At 49.2% G+C, this 21,699-nt stretch overlaps 1 protein-coding gene across 1 annotated transcript; it reads left to right on the top strand.

Annotated features, from left to right (window-relative positions):
- Positions 1-12,889: 12,889 nt before the first annotated feature.
- Angptl4 (angiopoietin like 4) lies at positions 12,890-20,344 on the top strand. The gene is made up of 7 exons (XM_042693731.1): positions 12,890-13,450; positions 13,696-13,806; positions 13,968-14,085; positions 17,208-17,321; positions 17,974-18,069; positions 18,158-18,439; positions 19,669-20,344. Exons 1-7 carry the CDS (start codon positions 13,094-13,096, stop codon positions 19,848-19,850), a joined length of 1,260 nt encoding a protein of 419 aa, XP_042549665.1. The 5' UTR covers positions 12,890-13,093; the 3' UTR covers positions 19,851-20,344.
- Positions 20,345-21,699: the final 1,355 nt, after the last annotated feature.

The raw sequence follows: 21,699 nt of genomic DNA, 5'->3' as shown, positions 1-21,699 counted from the left end.
TGGCACCCAGCTCCTGAGCAATTTTGTTCAAGCATTCTACCACTTGAGCCACAGCTCCAGTTCCAGCTTTTTTAGGTAGTTAAATGGAGATAGTGTCATGGGCTTTCCTACCCAGGCTATCTTTGAAACATGATCTTTAGACCTCAGACTGTTACAGATATTAGCCAGTACCTAGCTATTATGATCATTTCTTTACTTTGCCTTTTTGTATGTATGAAACTTGCTCTTACTAGGCAGGTACTCTATGTGATATGCCCCCAGTCCTTTTTGCTTTGGTTATTTTTCAGATAGGGTCTCATGCTTTTTGCCTGGATGGCCTTGGATTGCGATCCTCCTATTATCTATGCTTCTCACATACCTGGGATGAGCGACCTTGTGTGGTCTCCTGTATATTTTAAGTCAAACATGAGGAAACTTTTTTCTGCCAAAGGCCAGTTGATCAATACTTTTGTGATATTTACATCATTCAAGGGTCATACAAAATTATCAATACAGCCAGACCAGATGAAGGCAGCAGACAAGAAGCATGTCTGTCTTGTTCTGTATCAAAGTGATTTCATGGACCTAATCTAAATGGCCAGACAAGTATGGGAAGCATTTTCTCTCAAACTTTTCCCATGTACTCACTGCCTTGAACTTTGATTCCCACCCCTCCCCCATCTTTACTTCCTGAGTAGTGGTGATTATAGGCATGAGAGAACACACTTGAATTTCTTTTTTGTTTTTGTACTGGTACTTGGGCTTGAACTCAGGGCCTGGATGATGTCCTTTACCTATTTTCACAAGTCTGGCACTCTATCACTTGAGCCATGCCTCCTGCCATGCTTTTTGCTGTTTTTCCCCCTCTAGGATTACAGGCATGAGCCACTGGCACCAGGCTTGGGTATCTTAGTGACCCTGCAAGACTCTTGTCAAGCTAAACCAGGTGTGATGATACACACCTGTAATCTCAGCAGTCAGGAGGTGAAGACCGGTGAGTTTTCAAGCCCAAGTCCAACCTGGGTTATATTCTGTGACTCTGTTTTAAAATAATAAAATGCATGGGGCTGGGAAGATGGCTCAGTGGTAGAGTGCTTGCCTTGCATGCCTGAGGCCCTGGGTTCGATTCCTCAGCAACACATAAGCAAAAAAGAAAAAAGCCGGAGGTGGCGCTGTGGCTCAAGTGGTAGAGCGCTAGCCTTGAGCTGAAGAGCTGAGGGACAGTGCCCAGGCCCAGAGTTCAGGCCCCACTACTGGAGCCCCCCCCTCAAAAAAAATAAAAAAATAAAATGCAAACCAATGCAATAAAATATAAAATAGTTGGGCATTGGAGGCTCATGCCTGTAATCCTAGCTACTTAGGAGGCTGAGATCTGAGGATCATGGTTTGAAGCCAGCCTGGGCAGGAAAGTACATGGGACTCTTATTTCCAATTAACCACAAAAAGCCAGAAGTGGAGTTGTAGTTCAAGTGGTAGAGCACTAGCCTTGAGCAAAAACGCTTAGAAATAGTACCCAGGCTTTGAGTTCAAGCCCCAGGACTGGCACACAGACATACAGACATCAGACACACAGACACATACATATATATCATATATATGTATATGTATGTATTATGTATGTATGTATGTACAAAATATATAATATCTGCACACATATATATCATATGTATATGTATATATTATATATGTATGTATGTACAAAATATATAATATCTGCACACATATATATACACATATATACACATATACATATATATACATATATATATTATATATATATAATAGTCCCAGTCTAGCAAGGCTCTGCGAGACATAACAGGGAGGAAGAAGTTTGCCTGAGATGCAAACTGAGATGTAGAACACTGCCCTCCCTTCCTGGATTCCTCACACCTTCCCATGCAGGGCAGGAAATATGTCCTTTCTCTCCTACCCTATGCCAGGCCAGGGCAGGAGTGGGGAAGAGGAGGCCGGAGGCTGTCAACCTCTGTAGGATTCACTTAAAGCCCTTGGAAACCACTCTCAGCCTCTTCACCACATCCAGGGCTTTCTGGAATCTCCATAGTGCCCTCCCACCCCCCAACCCTCATCAGGAATGCATAGCTACCCTGGAGAGGCTTAGGCTGCCCTTTGGGCCCAGTAGGCCCTAGCACTAGGGTAGAGGAAACCCCATCAGCCCCTCTATGGGCTCCAAAAGCAGTTGTTTCTGGTCCTGTCAGTTTGGATCCTGAAGAGCTGAATTCATCCCTTGCCTCCCACAGCTAGTGATGGAAGACTGCAGGTGGTTCTGCTGCCCTCCTGGCAGCCTTACCCAGCTCTGAGCAGTTGCCAGATGATACTTGTCAGTGGAGATTGAATTCAGGGTCTCACAAATGCCAGGCAACTCATACCCAACCTTTTTCACTTTACTTTTATTTTTGTTAGTACTGGGTTGCAACTCAGGCTGGCACTCTACCAATTGAGCCATGCCTTCTGCCCTGCTTTTTGCTGGTTATTTTGCAGATAGAATCTCTCAGGACTTTCCTTCCCAAGGTTGGCGTCTTTAAACTGGGATCCTCCAGGTCTCAAGACTCCTGAGTAGCTAGGATTGCCATTCGCATTGAGTTTGTGTTGAGTGTGTGTGTGTGTGTGTGTGTGTGTGTGTGTGTGTGTGTGCATGCACGCCCATCTTGCAGCTTGAACTCAGGGGACTGGGCACTGTCCCCGAGCTGCTTTTTGCTCAAGGCTAGCTCTCTACGACTTGAGCCACAGCGCCACTTCTGTTTTTTTCTGGTGGTTAATTGGAGATAAAGAGTCTTATGGCATTTCCTGCCCAGACGGGCTTTGCACCCCAATCCTCAGATCTCAGCCTCCTGAGTAACTAGGGTGACAGGTGTGAGCCACCTGGCACCCGGGCATAAATGTTTGATGAATGAATTTCTGTTAAATAAATGAGATGGTCCTGACAGAAAGAAAGAAGTGTAGGTAGTTACTTCCACTTCGTTGTCACTTTGGAGCTTGATTCCATTTCCCCAGCGCTTCATTCAGGGGCGGCCGCCAGGGGGCGCACAGATATCAGGAGCCGCTGTCCAAGCTCAGAGCCCACGCGAGCGAAAGCGCATGCGTCGCGCCCATAGCGGTTCTCGGACATGCCACAAGAGGACGCGTCTCCTCCGTCCAAACCTGGGGAAAGAAAAACAATTTAAAACAAGGGAACATCCTATTGCGCTAAAAGTGATTTGTCATTTTCTGTAAAATTAACATGTAATATAAGAAATTAGGAAGCTTCTCTAAGAACCCAATTACTCCTAAGAGCTCAGTATTAGAACTACTAATGTATTTTATTTTGCTTATCATTGGCATAAACTTTGTGTGTGTGTGTGTGTGTGTGTGTGTGTGTGTGTGTGTGTGTGTGTGTGCGCGCGCGCGCACTGATTGATCCTGGGGCTTGAACTGAAGGCCTGGATGCTGTCCCTTAACCTGCTCAAAGCTAGTGCTCTGCCACTTGAGCCACCACTACCCTTCTTTCTTTTTGGTGCTTAATTGGAGATAAGAGTCTCATGGACTTTCCAGCCCAGGCTGCCTTTGCATGGCCATCCTCAGATCTTAGCCTCCTGAGTAGCTGGGATTACAGGCAGGAGCCCCCAATGTGTCTAACTAGAATTTTTTTTTTTTGCCAGTTTTGGGACTTGAACTCAGGGCCTGGGAACTGTCTCTGAGCTTTTTCTGTTTATGTGGTACTGAGGAATTGAACTCAGGACTTCATGTATGCTAGGTAAGCACTTTCGCACTAAGCCACATTCCCAGCCCCATAATTTTTTTTTTGGTCGGTCATGGGGCTTGAATTCTGGGCCTACGTGCTGTCCTTCAGCTCTTCAGCTCAAGGCTAGTGCTCTACCACTTGAGCTACAGTGCCACTTCCAGTTTTCTGAGTGGTTTATTGAAGATAAGAATTTCATGGACTTTCCTGCCCAGGCTGGCCTTCTTTTAATCACTTCTTTCATCCCCTCAGTAGAAGAAAAAAATGTCCTTGATGTCGCTCAAGTGTATGCTGAAGAATGATTAAAATGGCTCATGTGAACTCATGACTTCTACCTTGCATTGCTTGATCTCTGGGCTGGTGCTCTACCACTTGAGCCATGCCTCCAGCCTAGCTTTTTGTTGGTTAATGGGAGATAAAAGTCTCCTGGACATTTCACACCTGGAATCCTAGCTATTCTAAAGGCTGAGATCTGAGGATTGTGATTCAAAGCCAGCTCAGGCAGAAAAGTCTGTGGGACTCTTATCTCTAACGAACAAAAAGCCAGAAGTACAGAAGTAGAGCTGTGGCTCAGTGGTAGAGCACCAGCCTTGAGCAAAAAAGCTATGTGAGAGTGGTAAGCTTTCAGTTCAAGCTTCAGTACTGGTGTATGCACATACACACACATACATACTCAAACATAAACCAAGTCATTAGTTATGGAGATGATGTAGTTGGCCCATTATGATATAGTGGTGTGCAGGCATAGTAGCATATGCCTGTAATCTCAACTAGGGAGGCTGAGGTAGGAGGGTCAAAGATTTTAGGACAGAATGTACTACATGTGCAAAAAAAAACAAAGAAGAAAAGAGAGAGAAGGAGAGTAGGAAGGAGGGAGGAAGAAAAGAAAGGAAGAGAGAAAAAATGAGAAGACAAACAACAAATTGAAGAATGAAATGCTTGTATTTCCTATCACCAAGGATTAAATCTGCCCCCGAAAGAAAATTCTGGATATTAGTAAGAAAAAGAAAAACACACCCTTGACCGCTGGAAACAAAAATGTCCATGCAATACTTGGAAAGGTAATCTCGAATTTATTTATTTATTTTTTTTTTGGGTCCAGTAGTGGGGCCTGAACTCTGGGCCTGGGCGCTGTCCCTCAGCTCTTCAGCTCAAGGCTAGCGCTCTACCACTTGAGCCACAGCACCACTTCCGGCTTTTTTCTTTTTGCTTATGTGGTGCTGAGGAATCGAACCCAGGGCCTTGAGCATGCAAGGCAAGCGCTTTACCACTGAGCCACCTTCCCAGCCCCTAATCTTGAATTTAGATGCAAATCAAAAAAGAGTGAGGGACTGGGAAGGTAGCTTTTATTTTTATTTTTTTATTTCTTGTTGGTTGTGGAGCATGAACTGTGGGCCTAGGCACTGTCCCTGAGTTCTCCACATCAAGGCCTGAGCTCTACCACTTTTGAGCCACAGCGCCACTTCCAGTTTTCTATTGTTTAATTGGAGATAAGAGTCTCATGGACTTTCCTGCCCAGGCTGGCTTTGAACTGCAATTCTCAAATCTCAGCCTCCTGAGTAGCTAATATTACAGACGTGAGCCACTGTGCCCAGCATGGGGAGGTAGCTTAGTGGTAGAGTGCTCGCCTAGCATGCATGAAGCCCTCAGTACCACATAAACAGAAAAAGCCGGAAATGGTGCTGTGACTCAAGTGGTAGAGTGCTAGCCTTGAGCAAATGCAGCTCAGGGACAGGGCCAAGGTTCTGAGTTCAAGCCCCAGAACTGGCAAAAACAAACAAAAAAACTGAGTGAGGTCATTTTCCACTTATCAGATTGGCAGGAATCCAAGTGCTTAATGACATGGTTTGTGACAACTATGAGGAGACAGGAGCCAGGATTCCTGCGTTGGGGTGTGAAAGCACAATTTCCTTGCAGGGTGATTTGGTAACATTTTCCTGAACTACAAATATGAAAGCCCTTTGACCTACTTCAGGGAATTTACCCTACAGGTAATATTTATGTGCACAAAATAACCTAAAAGATTTCTCATTATTGGACTGTCATCTCGATGCTGGGAAGGCAGAGACAGGAAGATCTTGATCTCCAGGCTGTCACAGCCCATGTAGCCAAAGGTAGCTCCAAAAGCCAGTAGAAGCTTGGTGGCTCATGTCTGTAATCCTAGCTACTTAACAGCCCTGAGTTTGAATACTGAAATGTACACTAATAAAATAGCAGGGTGTGGTGTATATGCCTGTAGTTTCAGCTAGTTTGGAGGCTGAGATGGAGGGGGGGGGCGGGGGAGGGAATCATTTGAGTCTAGGAATTTTCAGCCAGCCCGGGTTGTACAATGAGACCTCATCCCAAAGAAATAAAAGTTGGTCAACATGGCTCATGTCTGTAATTGTAGCTACTCTGGAAGCTGAGATCTGAGGATCGTGATTTGAGCCAGACCAGGCAGGAAAAATCTGTAAGTCTTTTTTTTTTTTTTAGTCAGGGCCTTGAACTCAGGACTTGAGCACTGTCCTTGAGCCCTTTTTGGTCAAGGCTAGTGCTCTACTACTTTGAGCCACGGAACCACTTCAGGTTTTCTGGTGGTTAATTGGACATAAGAGTTTCATGGACTTCCCTGCCCAGGCGAGCTTTGAACTCTGATCCTTAGCTCTCAGTCTCCTGAGCAGCAAGGATTACAGGCATGAACAAACAGCACCTAGCTCGTGAGACTTTTTTTTTTTGTCATTCCTAGGGCTTGAACTCAGAGCCTGGGCACTGTCTCTAAGCTTCTTTGCTCAAGGCTAGCAGCAGTCTATCACTTGAGCCATAGTGCCATCTCTGCCTTTTTCTGTTTATGTGGTACTGAGGAATCAAACCCAGGGCTTCATGAATGCTAGGCAAGCATTCTACCACTAAGCCACATTCCCAGCCCTTGTGAGACACTTATATTCAATTAAACACCAAAAAAATAAGAAGTGAAATGAAACTGTGGCTCAAGTGGTAGAGCACGGGCTGGGAAGGTGGCTCAGTGGTAGAGTGCTTGCCTCGCATGCATGAGGCCCTGGGTTTAATTCCTCAGCACCACAGAAGCAGAAAAAACCAGAAGTGGTGCTGTGGCTCAAGAGTGAGCTGAATATTTGAAGGACAGTGCCCAGGCCCAGAGTTCAAGTCCCATGACCTACAAAAACAAAAGTGGTACGAGTGCTAGCCTTGAGCAAAAAAAGAGCTCAGGGAGCTAGGCACTGGTGGCTCACGCCTATAATCCTAACTACTCAGGAGGCTGAGATCTGAGGATCATGGTGCAAAGCCAGCCCGGGCAGCAAAGTCCATGAGACTCTTATGTCAATTAACCACCAGAAATCTGGAAGTGGCTCTGTGGCTCAAGTGGTAGAGCACTCGCCTTGAGCTGAAGAGCTCAGGGACAGCACCAAGGCCCAGAGTTGAAGCCCCATGACTGACAAAAAAAAAGAGGTCAGGGACAGTGCCCAGGCCCTGAGTTCAAGCTTGAGGACCAGCACACATACACAAAAGTAATAACAATAATAAAAATAAATTAATTAAAAAAAAACCTTTCCCCAGAAATGAAGAGTTATCCAAAGGTAATCTTGTATACAAGTGCCTATGACTCCTTTATTTCTCATAGTTAAAAATGATCATTAACTCAAATGTCTTTTATGATAGAAAAGAATAGATAGGTTTATTTATACAATGATTAAAAAATGAACTATTGGTACTCCCAACAGGAATAAATAGGCACATTAAAAGAAATCAGAGAAATGTGAAGATTCTCTCTGATTCCAGTCACAGAATATTCTAGAAAATAAAAAGTAATCTACAGAGCTATTGGCAGGCAGGGAAGGGGGAGAGGTTCCTAAGAAGTATGAGAATATTCATACTAGGTGTGGTAGCCCCATCAGTTATCTTAATTGTGGTGATTATCTACAGAGAATACATATGTCAGCGTTTATTAAGCTACGTGCTTTAAATATGTACAGATTATGGCAAGTCAATTATACTTCAGTAAAGCTGTCAAAAAACCTGCCTATTTGTCAAACAAAAACATTTACAAAGACTGGACTTGAAAGTGATTATTTAAAAAAATACTTTCTAACATATTTATAAGATGATTTCTTTGTTGCTTTGTGTGTCCCTCCCCCATGGTATAACCCCTGCTTTCACTGTATTTGATGTTGGTATAATTTGTGGAGGGGAAGGGAAAAAACAAATCATTTAAATAGGGATACGGGTGGACCCATTGCAACAATGAGATGTACAAACGAACTTTACAACTTTGGGGGGGGGGAATGGGGGAGGAGATGGGAAGGGATGGGAAGGGGAAGCAAAGGAGGAGGCAACAATGCTTGATAAGAAATGTACTCATTATCTTGCCCATGTAATTGTAACTCCTCTGAATGGTACTTTCACAATAAAAAAAAAAAAACAAAAATAAAAACTCTCTTTTCGTGTATGTGTTGGTACCAGAGCTTGAACTCAAGACCTCAAGGTCTTACTTGGCTTCCTTGCTAGTGCTTGGGTGCTATCACTTGAGCCATACTCATACTACTTGAGCCACGCCCCTCCAAGTGAACCACCAATCCAACAGGCCCCCTATCACTTGAGCTACACCTCCTCTGAGACACACCCCCTACAACTTGAGCCACACTCTCAGCCCTTCTACTTCCAAAGATACTAGATAGATAGATAGATAGATAGATAGATAGACAGATTTTGTGATGGTCCTGGGGCTTGAACTCAGGAGGGCCTCAGTGCTATGCTGAGCACCCAAGTGTTCCACCACTTGAGCCACAGCTCTACTTCTAACTTTTTGGTGCTTAATTGGACTTTCCTGCCCTACCTGGCTTCAACAGCAATCCCCAGATCTCAGCCTCCTGAGAACCTGATATTACAGGCATGAGCCACCTGCACCAGTTCCTTATCTCCTCCCCCTTTTTTTTTTTTGTCAGTTGTGGGGCTTGAACTCTGGGCCTGAGCGCTGTCCCTGAGCTCTTCAGCTCAAGGCAAGTGCTCTACTACTTGAGCCACAGCACCACTTCCTGTTTTCGTGGTTAATTGGAGTTAAGAATCTCATGGACTTTGCTGCCCGGGCTAGCCTTGAACCAAGATACTCAGATCTCAGCCTCCTCAGTAGCTAGGATTATAGGAATGAGCCACCAGTGCCTGGCACATTCCTTATTTTCAAAAAGTAGAGTCTCACATTATGCCTGTACCAGCCCGGGCTCCTATTTGTGCTTCCCTTTGGTTGCTAGGGTGACAGGCAAAGGCTATTGCACCATTTGTGGTTCCACCATGGCTAAGATAAGAGACATGCACCGTGGAATCCAAACATTGGTTGAGATGCAGTCTGGCACATTTCATTTTGTTGAGGCTGGCCTTGAACCGAGATCTTCTGATCTCAGTTTCCCAAGTGGCAAAGATTATAAGCTGGATCCACTGTGTCTGGCTGGTAGCTAGTGTGCTTTCTCCATGACAACACCCATCATTGGGGATTCAAAGTATGTGGTTGAAAGGATCATGTGGAGTACTGCCAAGAATGGGCAAAGGGACATCATGTAACTCTCAATATCAGCACCAAGAAGGACACAATATCCCAGCCAAAAATGCATGATGGGAGCCTAGTAGAGAAGGAACACCAGACAGACAGAAAGACACACCAGGAGAGCTTCCCTGCAAATAACTGGTGTGTACGTTTTGGAGATGTCAGTGTCCTGAAGTGCAATGCAGAACTGAAGACACTGAGGACAGAAAGCCAAGGGAGAGCTGGGTGCAGGTGGCTCACACCTGTCATCCCCGCTACTCAGGAAGCTGAGATCTAGGAATTATAGTTCAAAGCTAGCCTGGGCAGGAAAGTCCACGAGTCTCCATTGAACCACCCAAAAAGCTGGAAGTGGTGCTGTGACTCAAGTGGTAGAGTGCCAACCTTAAGCACAAAGAGGCTCAGGAACAGCATCTAGGCTATGAGTTCAAGCCCCACAACTGACCAAAAAAAAAAAAAAGCCAAGCAAAGGGTTGGATGGGATTCTGACATAGGCCGGGAACCCATAGGGCTGCAAAGGGTACTACTGGGGCCAAGATGAAACTGGAATACGGACCACAGATTAGATAACAGCACTGGGTCAGGGTTCCATTTCCTGAAGCTGTGGTCCGGACAGCAGTTATGTAAGCTGGGTTTTGTTGGTAGGAAAGGGCAAAGGGTCAAAAAAAGGCAAGGCACACATTCCAAGTGCAACACGCCCTCCGTGGCTCAAAAACAAAGAGTGCCTGAGAGTGTGTGCAAGAGTGAACGGTGCCCCCTCCCTCTCGGTCTCTCTGTCTCAGGCAGAAATAGAAAGTGGACGTGCATAGACCCACAGACATCCCCATGCACAGCCATGCAGTTTTCTTTCTTTCCTTCTTTCTGTGCTGGAGCTGGGGCTTAAACTGTCCCTTAGCTTTTTCACTGAAGGATGACATTCATTACACTCTGAACCACAGCTCTACTTAATTGAAGATAAGAGTGTCATGGACTTTCCTTCTGAGCTGGCTTTGAGCTGCGATCCTCAGACCTCAGCCTCCTGAGTACCTAGGCTTACAAGTGTGAGCCACAGGTACCAGGCTCTGTTTTCTTTTTTTAGGTCAGAGACCTGAACTTGAACTCAGTAGTTGATGCTTTCACTCATTGACTAGTGCTGTACCAACAAAGCCACATCTCCAACCCTTGGCTTTTCTTTTCCTTTTTCATTTCTTTTGTGTATATGCCAGTTGTGGGGGCTTGAACTCAGGGCCTAGGCACTGTTCCTGAGCATTGTTGCTCAGGGCTAGCTAGTCCTCTACCACTTGAGCCACAGCTCCACTTATAGCCTTTGTGTGTGTGTGTGTGTGTGTGTGTTTTGCCAGTCCTGGGGCTTGAACTCAGGACCTGGGCACTGTCCCTGAGCTTCATTTGCTCAAGGCTTGCACTCTATCTACTACTTGAGCCACAGAACCCCTTCTGGTTTTTCCTTTTTATGTGGTACTGAGGAATCAAACCCAGGGCTTCATGCATGCTAGGCAAGCACTCTACCACTAGGCCTGCATTCCCAGACCTATGCTGCTGTTTACATTGTAAGGAGTTCCTGCACTGACAGCTCCTCTTCCCTTAATAAATCCACCAGAATCACCCATGATTAGAGATAGAAAGGCCCTGTTCCTTAGGCTATGCCCCACCCCATGCTTAAGTCTCCTGATGGTAGGAATTGGTCTCCATTCTGCTGCCCATAGATCAGTGAAGAAAGACAGTTACCTCAGTCATATGGAAGCACCTTGCATCTGGGTACAAATGAAGATGGCATAAGAAGGCACCCAGGTGACTCTTGCCTGTAATCCTACTCAGGAGGACAAGGTCTGAGGACTGTGGCTCGAAGCCAGCCCTGGAAGAAAAGTCCCTGTGAGAATCTTATCTCTAACCAACTACTGAAAAACTGGAAATGGAGCTATGGATTAAGTGGTAGAGCACCAAATTTAAGCAAAAAAGCTAAGGGACAGTGTCTGTGTTCTGAGTTCAATCCCAGGACTGGTGTGTGTGCATGCACATGCGCACATGTGTGTGCACGCGCACACACACACACACACACACACACACACACACACACACACACTGTCAGCAAATTGACAAAATCATTGAGCATTTTCCTTTAGAAACCTGGGAAGAGGTTTGGAGGGGAGCTGGAGATTAGCATGACTTGACATAGTCTACCACTCAGGGTCAGACTGGGGAGTAGACAGGCCATCAGAAGCAACTCTTTCCAGTGGTTTCTTCCCTGCCCTTCCTGGCTGCCTGTCTCTTGACGTGTGGCTTTACTGGGGAAGTGTATTAGTGGCACCCTGCACGTCAGCCCAGCCCTGGGCCTGCACTTTCACATTCCTGAGCCTTGGCTGTTGGCTTCTGGCCTGCTGAGTCAACCCTGTTGGCTTTTTTAAAAAAATTATTATTATTTTTAGTTAATCTGCCCTGTGGTTCTTCCGGGCAGGAGGGTTTTCTAGGCCAGATGCTCTTTCCTGGCAGGGTAAGAAGGGAGTGGGTGGGGAAAAGGATGTAGGAAAAAAAAGTCAGCCTCAGAACAAGGTCTCATTCATGTTGTCTTTTTTTTTTTTTTCCTTCTTGGAGCTTGAACTCAGGGCCTGGGCACTGTCCCTGAGCTCAAGGCTAATGCTCTAGCACTTGAACCATAGTGCCACTTGTGGCTTTTTCTGTTTCTGTGGTACTGAGGAAAAGAACCCAGGGCTTCATGCATAACTAGGCAAGCACTCTACCACTAAGTCACATTCCCAGCTCAGGAAGTAGTATTCATTGTGGAATGAATGAATGCATGAATGAATGAGTGTACAAATGAATGAATGCATGCATGAATGAATGAATGAGGGAATGAACAAATGAATGCATGATGAATGAATGAATGAGTGTACAAATGGATGAGTGCATAAATAAATGAATGTCTGAATGAATAAGTGAATGAATGAATGAGGGAATGAACAAATGAATGCTAGATGAATGAACAAATGGATGAATAAATGAAGAGTGGAAGGGACAAGTCCCTTCTGTGCCTTCTAGGTTTCTGCTTGAATACAAGCACAGCTGGGGAAATCGAAGCCCCCTGAGTCTCTGTAATCTGTTCTGGTGCTGGGGCGATTTTGGGGATGAGGGTGGAGGAGATGGGGGAGGGGATAAGGAAATTAAGACATACATCTGCAACCATCCCAGCGCGGGAAGAAGTGTGGGAGCTTTGAGCTTTCTAGGAAAGGGGAGAGGGGGCTACAGCCTGGTGTTGACTCCTCGCAAAGTTGGAGTTCTAGGGGGGGCCTCCCCACCCTCTGAGGGGAGGCAGGGACTTTGCTGCTCTGTGGGGATGGGATATGGGGGGCGCCCAAGGCAGGGTGGGGGTGATGCTGCTGGCAGAGTCTCCCCTAGGGAGACTCTGGGACCAGGTACGGGGTGCAGGAGGGGGGGGCGCGGGAGAGGGGGACGCGGCATCCTGTGTGTGTGTGTGTGAGAGCTTTGCATCCCCTGGAAGTCTACCACCCTACCTAACCACCAGCCTCGACCCCACCCCCGGCGGCCCGCCCCGCCCCTGCCTGCCCGCGCCCCGCCTCCACCCCTCCTCCGTCCCCGCCGGTTTATAAAAGGTGGCCTGGGGCGCGGTGGAGGAGACCGAGCCGAGCCGGCTAGGAGATCCCGGGTCCGCCCCATCTGTCCATCTGCCCATCTGTCCGTTCCTCTCTGTCCATCTGCGCCCCAGCAGACTTCCCTGCTGCGCGGGGCTCCCGCCGCGTGTCCACCCCTCGTCGCTGTCGCATCTGGAAGCGATCAGGTGCCCCCGCCCCGGAGTCTCCGCATCCCGGTGCACCCCGGTGCCCAGGTGTCCCGGAGTCATGCGCTGCGCCCCGACGGCAGGCGCGGCCCTGGTGCTGTGCGCCGCCACGGCGGGGCTGCTGCGCGCCCAGGCCGGCGCCGCGCCGCCGCCGCCCGAGCCCCCGCGCTTCGCGTCCTGGGACGAGATGAACGTGCTGGCCCACGGGCTCCTGCAGCTCGGCCGCGGGCTGCACGAACACGTAGAGCGCACCCGAGGGCAGCTGGGCGCCCTGGAGCGCCGCCTGGCCGCCTGCGGCGCGGCCTGCCAGACATCCGAGACCACCGGGGTCCCCTCCGCGCATCCCCAGCGTCCGGGCGCCGCCCCCGCCGCCGCCGCCGGTGGTGAGGTGGCTCCTGAGATCCTGCGCGATCTCCAGGTAGGAGCGGCTTCCAGGAGGGTTTGGGAGGGAAGGAGGAAGGTGTAGCTGTGCCTAAAATCCTGCATGCCTGGGGGTGAGGAGTGGGGAGAGGGACAGGCCTGGGGCTCTCTGGGCTCTTTTGCTTTGGTTGCAAAAGGATGGACATTTGGAAGGATGGATGGTGGGGGAGGATGGATGGGGAGGCTGGACACCTGAGCCCAGATTCTCAGTGAGGTTTGCCCTCCTTCACCCTATCCCCCCAGACACAGCTGAAGGTTCAAAATGGCAGGATTCACCAACTGTTCCTCAAAGTGGCTCAGCAGCAGCGACATCTGGAGAAGCAACACTTGAGAATCCAACATCTGCAGAACAAGGTACCCACCCTAGGACCCGGCCCAGCTGAGGAGGACCGGGCAAGGCCAGGCAAGGCCGGGCCTGTCGTCCTGTCCCTGCTGGCATCGAGCTAACAAATCTAAAAACTCAGCAGCTCGAGCCATTTGATCTAACGCCGATCCACCTTCTTCTCCTGACTCAGATTGCCCTTCTGGCCCCCACACACCTAGACAACGGGGTGATCCAGCCTGCCACTAAAAAGAGGCTCCCCAAGATGGCCCAGCCTTCTGGTCTGGCTCCCAATGCCACCAGCTTGCACAGTGAGTGTCTGATCGTTTTGCTGTCCTCCAGTCCTGTCCCCAGCTCATCCCACCTTCCCACTTTCCATCCTGGTCCCCATCTCCCTGTGGGGCCTACCTTAGGAGACAGACAGAAGTCCTGCCGTATGTCTCTTGGGCTCACTAATGAGGGGTTGATGGGGAGAGCCCCACGCCTCCCTCAGACCTGACCCTATGTGGTCAGGACACCTGACTTTTCTTCCCAGCAAACGCCTCATGTCCTAGCTGGAGCTGGGGTGGGACAGTGAGGAACTTAAACTATATTAGGGGGAATGAAGGGAGAGACCCCCCTCACCCCCAGTTCCCAGTCCTAGGGCCTGAACTTAGGACCTGGGTCCTATCATGTAGCTTTTTTCCATTCAAGGCTGGCACTCTACCACTTGAACCACTTGAGCTTTTTGGTGATTAACTGGAGATAAAAGCCTCATGGAGGGCTGGGATGTAACTCAGTGGCAAAGCGCTTGCCTAGCAAGTACAACGTCCTGGGTTCGATCCCCAGTACCAAAAAAGAAAAGACAAAAAAAAATACAATAAAAAAAAAAAGCCTCCTGGATTTTCCTTCTCAGGGCTGGCTAGGAACCCATATCCTCAGATCTCAGCCTCTTGAATAGCTAGGTGGACAGGTGGAGCCAGCCCCTACTCACAAGCCACGCTTAAATCTTACAAATCCAGTGTTCCTGGTCCCTCATGCCTTTTTTTCTGTTCCCCAAGTCTCTATCCAGCCTGTACATATTTGCACACGCACACACATGCCCATACTGAATGAGCTTTTTTGGGGGGAGGGTATCTCTTGGTCCTTTATTGTGCACATTCCAAGTCCACCCTCCCCCATCCCAAACCATGGCACATGTGTCTATCTGACACAAGTTCTCAGTTCCCACCCTAAGTTCATGTCCACCCTGTCACCTTGCGCCCCACCATCTGTGGCTGTCCACTGCCAACTGGGTGAAAGTTTGGATCCCCCATTTCACACCCAGGCCAGGCTGGTGGCTGGCTTCCAGCCCTTAGGGCGCACCCCTCCCCCACAGGCAGATGTGCAGTCATCCTGGGATGAGGGGCGATTGGGGGTGGGGTGGGAGCCGCAGGCATACGCCCTGGCTTGGGAGAGATGGTGGGGGAAAAAGGAGGGTGTTGTGAAGGTTTGGGACTCCCAGACTCAGGCCAGCCAAGTAGGGGAAAGTTCAGAACTGCGGATACAAACATCTGGCTGTGAAGCTGACCACATTGGTGGCTTGGCCAGCTGCCTGTCCTGATTGGATGAGAGGAAAAGTAGGGAAAAGGGGAGCTGCCTGAGGGGCCGGAAAGTGTCCTCCTGGGGTTCAGAGCCAGCTCCTCCTGGGGGGGGAGTGAATATACTCATTGGAGGAGAGTCCCCGCCTGCTCCCCCCACGACCTTTCCCCTACTTTCTCAGCTGGGGGGGGGGCGGGCCCTCCTGATCCTGCCAAGACCAAGTTCCTTCTTGCCTCCTCTCTTCTTCCTTCTCCCTCCAGACTTGTTCCCTAAGCTTTCTCACAGTGAGACTAGGGCTTCAGTCACCTCAAGTCTCATCCAGACTCCATCAGCACCCTCCCTCCCCCACTATACAAGTCCAAGTCCTTTGTGCTGAGCTCAGCATCTGCCTCGCGAGCACCTCCCCCCTCCCACCCCAGCTCCCTCCTCCTCCTCCTTTTATTTTAATTTTTTTTTTTTTTTTTTTTTGGTCTGGTCGTGGGGCCTGAACTCTGGGCTTGGGCACTGTCCCTCAGCTCTTCAGCTCAAGGCTAGTGCTCTACCACTTGAGCCACAGCGCCATGTCTGGCTTTTTTCTTTTTGCTTATGTGGTGCTGAGGAATCGAACCCAGGGCCTCAGGCATGCATGGCAAGCGCTCTACCACTGAGCCACCTTCCCAGCCCCTCCTCCTCCTCCTTTTTTTGCCAGTCCCGGAGCTTGAACTCAGGGCCTGGTCACTGTCCTTGGGCCTCTCTGTGCTCAAGGCTAGCACTCTACCACTTGAGCCACAGCGCCACTTCTGGCTTTTTCTGTTTATGTGGTACTGAGGAATCGAACCCAGGGCTTCATGCATGCTAGGCGAGCACTCTACCACTAAGCCACATTCCTCGCTCTCCAGCTCCTTTCTTTCTAGTCTTTATTAAAACACCAACTGTGGCCTATGACCAGGGTTGAGGGGTTGATGGCTGGGGAGGGAGCTGCTTTGTGGGTGCTAGGTGGGGGAGAAAAGGGAGACACCCCCAGATAACTTGAGTGGGGGTTGGTCTGGGGGTGAGGGAAAGCATCCAGCCACTGGGACCCAGAAACAGGATGAAAGAGACTCCTGGACAGCAAGTGGCACATGTAAATTCCCTGTGGCAGGAGGGTTTGTGGTTCAGGAAGGGTAGGGGAGATACGAGAGAAGCCTCTGTGTGCAGCAAGGGTGGAGTACAGCCAGGCTCGGAGGTTCATGCCTGTACTCCCAGCTAACCAGGAGGCTGAGCTCTGAGGATCGAGGTTGGAAGCCAGCCTGGACAAGAAAGCCTGTGAAACTCATATCTCCCAATTACCCAGTAAAAAGTTGGACATGGAGCTGTGGAACAAGTGGTAGAGCACCAGCCTTGAGTAAAAAAGCTAAGGGAGCTTGCCGTTGGTGGCTCGCTCACACCTGTAATCCTAGCTACTCAGGAGGCTGTCAGCGGGGCAGGAAAATCCGTGAGACTCTTATCTTTCATTAATCACCAGTAGCGCTGTGGCTCAAGTGGTAGAGCTTGAGGTGAATAGTTGAGGGACAGCACCCAGGCCCAGAATTCAAGCCCCACAACTGTCAGGAAAAAAAAAAAAGGCTAAGGGACCAAGCCTAGACCCTGAGTTCAAGCCCCAGATACTGGACACAAAAGAAAGGAGGTGGTGGGGGTGCAATGTGGGAGGAGGGAGAACAATCTTCAGTGAACCTCGTCAATCATATTGACCAAGGCCATAGGAAGCCAGGGAAGAGTCTAGCTGATAGTGGAGTCCTAAGAGTAAGATTGCCTCTCACCCACTTTCTCTACATCCCCAGCCCTTAGACATGACTCTTTCCTGACACTCTGGGGTTTCTCTCCTGCATCAGCTCTTCTTTCTGTCTGCCTTCAGAACTGCCTAAGGACTGCCAGGAACTCTTCGAAGATGGCCAGCGGCAGAGTGGACTTTTCCAGATCCAGCCTCAGGGGTCCCCACCATTCCTGGTTAACTGTGAGATGACCTCAGGTAGGAGGCCTTGGCTTACCAAGGGAGCCCTCTTGCCCTGTATAATCCTGTTGCTGCTTTTAAAATGCAGCCACAAGCCCAGCACCAGTAGCTCATACCTGTAATTCTAGCTACTCAGGAGGCTAAGATTTGAGTGAGGATCACAGTTGGAAGCCAGCCCCAGGCAGGAAAGTCTGTGAGACTCTTATCTCCAATGAAATACCCAAAGAGTTGGAAGTGGAGCTGTGGCTCAAGTGGTAGAGCATTAGCCTTGCACAAAAAGAGCTCAGGGGCAGTGCCCAGGCCCTGAGTTCAAGCCCTACAACTGAGGGGGAAAAAAAGGCAGTTGTACATAGCACAGAGGTAGAACAGGCCTAGCATTTGCAAAGGCCTCAAGTTCAACCTCACCCTATTTCCATAAATGAACTTTCTATACTTAATCCCTGCGGCTGATTTTGCAGATTTTCTCTAGCCCCTCTTCCCTGCCATTCCTTGGGACAAAGGTCTAGCCTCGATCTCCTGCTTGCTATGCTATTCATGCTTCTGTCTCACTTTCCTTCTCTTACTCTCCCTGGGTTTGGGGGAATCTCAGGGTTGGGGAGCCAATAGGGTCAAGCCTTTTGAGGAGGGAATCTCCTGGTGACCCTGCACCTCTCTCTCTCTCTCCGGACAGAGGGGGGCTGGACTGTGATTCAGAGGCGCCAAGATGGCTCTGTGGATTTCAACCAGCCTTGGGAAGCCTACAAGGCCGGCTTTGGGGACCCCCAAGGTGGGTACTTCTGGGCTGGGTGAGAGGCAGGGAGGGGAGAGGTGTGGGGATGCGTGCCCTCCTCACCAGGTGGCATCTCCCTCTGCAGGCGAGTTCTGGCTGGGCCTGGAGAAAATCCACAGTATCACTGGGGACCGTGGTGGCCGCCTGGCTGTGCAGCTTCAGGACAGAGATGGTAATGCCAAATCCCTTAAGTTTCCCGTCCACCTGGGCGGCGAGGACACAGCCTACAGCCTGCAGCTCACCGCCCCCGTGGCCAGTGAGCTGGGAGTCTCGGTGGCCACATCAAACGGCCTCTCCCTGCCCTTCTCCACATGGGACCAGGACCACGACCTCCGAGGGGATCTGAACTGTGCCAAGAGCCTCTCTGGTGAGCAAGCTTTGTCTTCAACCTGTCCCACCTCCTACCCTGAAGTCCCCTCCTCATCTTCTTATGGTGCTTTGTTGCTTTGCCTGATCACATTTCTGGCCTCAGTTTTCCTGTCTTTAAAATGGGTCCAATGGTGGCATGTACTATGTGGGGCTGTTAGGACAATTCTGTGAGACATTCGTGGGATGGGGCTGGCATGGGGCGAAGCTGAGATACACCTGGTCCCTGTAAAATTGGAGGCAAAGCCATGGCTCTGTGAAGGAAAAGATAAAACTACAAAGCTGGGAATGTGGCTTAGTGGTAGAGCACTTGCCTAGCATGCATGAAGCCCTGGATTCCAAGCCCTGGTTTCAATTCCTCAGTACCACATAAACAGAAGAGGCCAGAAGTGGCACTGTGGCTCAAGTGGTAGAGTGCTAGCCTTGAGCAAAAAATAACTCAGGGACGGTGCCCAGGCCTGAGTTCAAGCCCCAGGACTGACAGAAAAAAAAAAAAAAAAAGATAAAGTGACTTGTTCCCCCCTTCTCTTTTGTTGGTCATGGGCTTGAACTTTGGGCCTGGGCGCTATCCCTCAGCTCTTCAGTTTAAGGTAAACACTTTAGCACTTGAGAGCTACAGTGTCACTTCTGGTTTTCTGGTATTAATTGGAGATAAGAGTCTCAGGACTTTCCTGCCTGGACTGGCTTTGAACATCTATCCTCAGATCTCAGCTAAGATTACAGGCGTGAGCCACCAGTCCCTGGCTTTTCTTTTCTTTTGTTCTTTTCTTCTGCAGTACTGAGGTTTGAACTCAGGGCTTCTGAAGTGAGCCATGCCTCTCTGCTCTTGTTTTGTTTTTTTTTCTTTAGTTATTTTTCAGGTAGGGTCTCTCATTTTTGCCCACATCCAGCCTTGGATCCAAGATCTTCTTATCCATGGCTGGAGGGCCAGGTGTAGGTAGTCTGACTTGTTGGTTGAGATGAGGATCTCACTAACATTTTCCTCAGGTTGGCCTTCAACTATGATCCTTTTGATCTCCAGGGGAGATTGTCAATAAGTCTACCTTGTTCCCAAGGCAGAAAAGCTGACTACCTGTGATTAAGGAGATGCCCAGGGTCCCCCATTTTCCCCCTCACTTTGTCACAACCTGGGTGTCCTTTGGAATGGTTTGTCTATCACTACCGGGGCCATCTTCTTCTTCGTGGAGAATGCAGGGCCTTGACCATGTCCTCTGTCCTTTGACCCGGCAGGTGGATGGTGGTTCGGCACCTGTGGTCACTCCAACCTCAATGGCCAGTATTTCCATTCCATGCCCCATCAACGGCAGCAGCGTAAGAAGGGAATGTTCTGGAAGGGCTGGCGGGGCCGCTACTACCCACTGCAGGCTACCACCATGCTGATCCAAGCCACAGAGGACAAAGAAGCCTCTTAGCCTCCCGCTGGGGCCTGGTCCCAGGCCGAGAAGGACAATGACCTTGAGTTTGGCTCAAGGATTTTGAGCGCTCTGTGTCTGGTCATGGGGCGCCCAGCAGGGGCCACGTGGAGCTTTGTGGACAGAGAAGAAGCCCTTGACTGGAGAGAACCCCCATTTCTGAGTGGGGTGCTGCGCGTATTCTGTGAGATCAGGACGGCAGGGCGAAGGATGGTCCCTGGGGAAAGTGTAGGATGATGGGGTTATACAGTGTGAACCCCACTTCTTGCCTGCCTGAGGAGCTGAGGAGGCAGAGGGACCATTCTGGGATGGCTAGGCCGGCCCTTGATGGCAGACTCAGTCATATTGACTGGCTGGGGAAATGGGGATCCCTGGGAGGGGGAGGGGGTCCCCAATACCCTCCTGGTGCTCTTGTATGGGGGATGCTGCGGTGCCAGCGATGGCACCCTGGCAGAAGCCATGGGATTCTTGGAATAAAAAGCAACCTCAGAACATTTCGTGCCTTGTTCTTTGGTTTGTTTTGAAAAGCAAAGTCCAAGGAGACATGCTCCTGGGGTGTGGAGTGTGTCCCCAGTGGGTGAGCACAGGCTGGGGTTCTCTCCCCCCACCTCTGCCAGCCTATCCCAGCTGCCCTCCTCGAAGACGTTCTGATGTGACTCACCCTTGTCTTCACTTTCAAAATCACCAAGAAAACCCCAAAACAAACGAATCAAAAAAACCCTCGTACAGTTCAGTCACTAGGGAAGCAAGTGGAAGGAAAAAGGAGACTTCCTTCCCAATCATATTTAAACATATACGTTACAGTTCTTTTTTTTTTTTTTTTTTTTTTTTTGCTTGCTTGTTTGAATTCAGGGCCCTATTGTCTGACATGGACCTCAAACCCATTTTGTTTGGTTTGGTTTTTTGGTGCTGGTCTTGAACTCAGGGCCTGGACATTGTCCCCAAGCTACATTTTGCTCAAGGCTAATACTCTACCACTTGACCCATAGCTCCACTTCTGGATTTTTTTGGTGGTTTGGAGATGATAACAGTCTCATGGACTTTCCTGCCCAGGCTGGCTTCAAATTACAATCCTTAGATTACAGCCTCCTGAGATGCTAGGACTATAGGTGTGAGCCACTGATGAGTAGCTTTTTTTTTTTTTTTTGGTGCCAGTCCTGGGGCTTGAACTCAGGGCCTGAGCATCATCCTGAGCTTTTGTGCCCAAGAGATCTACCACTTGAGCCACAAATTCACTACCAGCCTTTTGGATGATTAATTGGAGATAAATCTCAGACTTTCATGTTTGGGCTGGCTTTGAACTTGAGATCCTGGTATCTCAACCTTCTGAGTAGCTAAGAATACAAGTGTGAGCCACTGATACCCAGCTTACTTAGCTTTTTTTTTTTTCAATTGAAGCCAGTAGTCTACCACTTGAGCCATACCTCCCAGTTTCTCACATTTGTCTGGTCTGGACTAGCTTTGAACTGTAATCCTCAGGATTACAGATGTGAGCCATCTGCACCCAACTAGTATTTTTTTTTTCTACTATCCATGTTTCTTTTTGTTGTTGTTTTGGAAGGACCTGGGTTTGATCCCCAGAGCCACATAAAATAAATAATAAAATCTTCTACATGTTTTAAGAATCAGAAGATATGGTGGCTCAACTGTGTAATCCTAGCTCCCCAGAGATTTTTTTTTTTTTTTTTTTTTGCCAGTTCTGGGGCTTGACCTCAGGGCCTGAGCACTGACCCTGAGCTTCTCTTTTTTTTTTTTTGGGTCCAGTCCTGGGGCCTAAACTCTGGGCCTGGGCGCTGTCCCTCAGCTCTTCAGCTCAAGGCTAGCATGCTTCCACTTGAGCCATAGCACC

This window comes from Dipodomys spectabilis, unplaced genomic scaffold (genome assembly GCF_019054845.1).
Source record: "Dipodomys spectabilis isolate Male_0828 unplaced genomic scaffold, ASM1905484v1 ptg000173l, whole genome shotgun sequence".
Lineage (NCBI taxonomy): Eukaryota > Metazoa > Chordata > Mammalia > Rodentia > Heteromyidae > Dipodomys > Dipodomys spectabilis.
The sequence above is the reverse complement of the archived record's forward strand: the minus strand, read 5'-3'. Positions and strand labels throughout refer to the sequence as shown.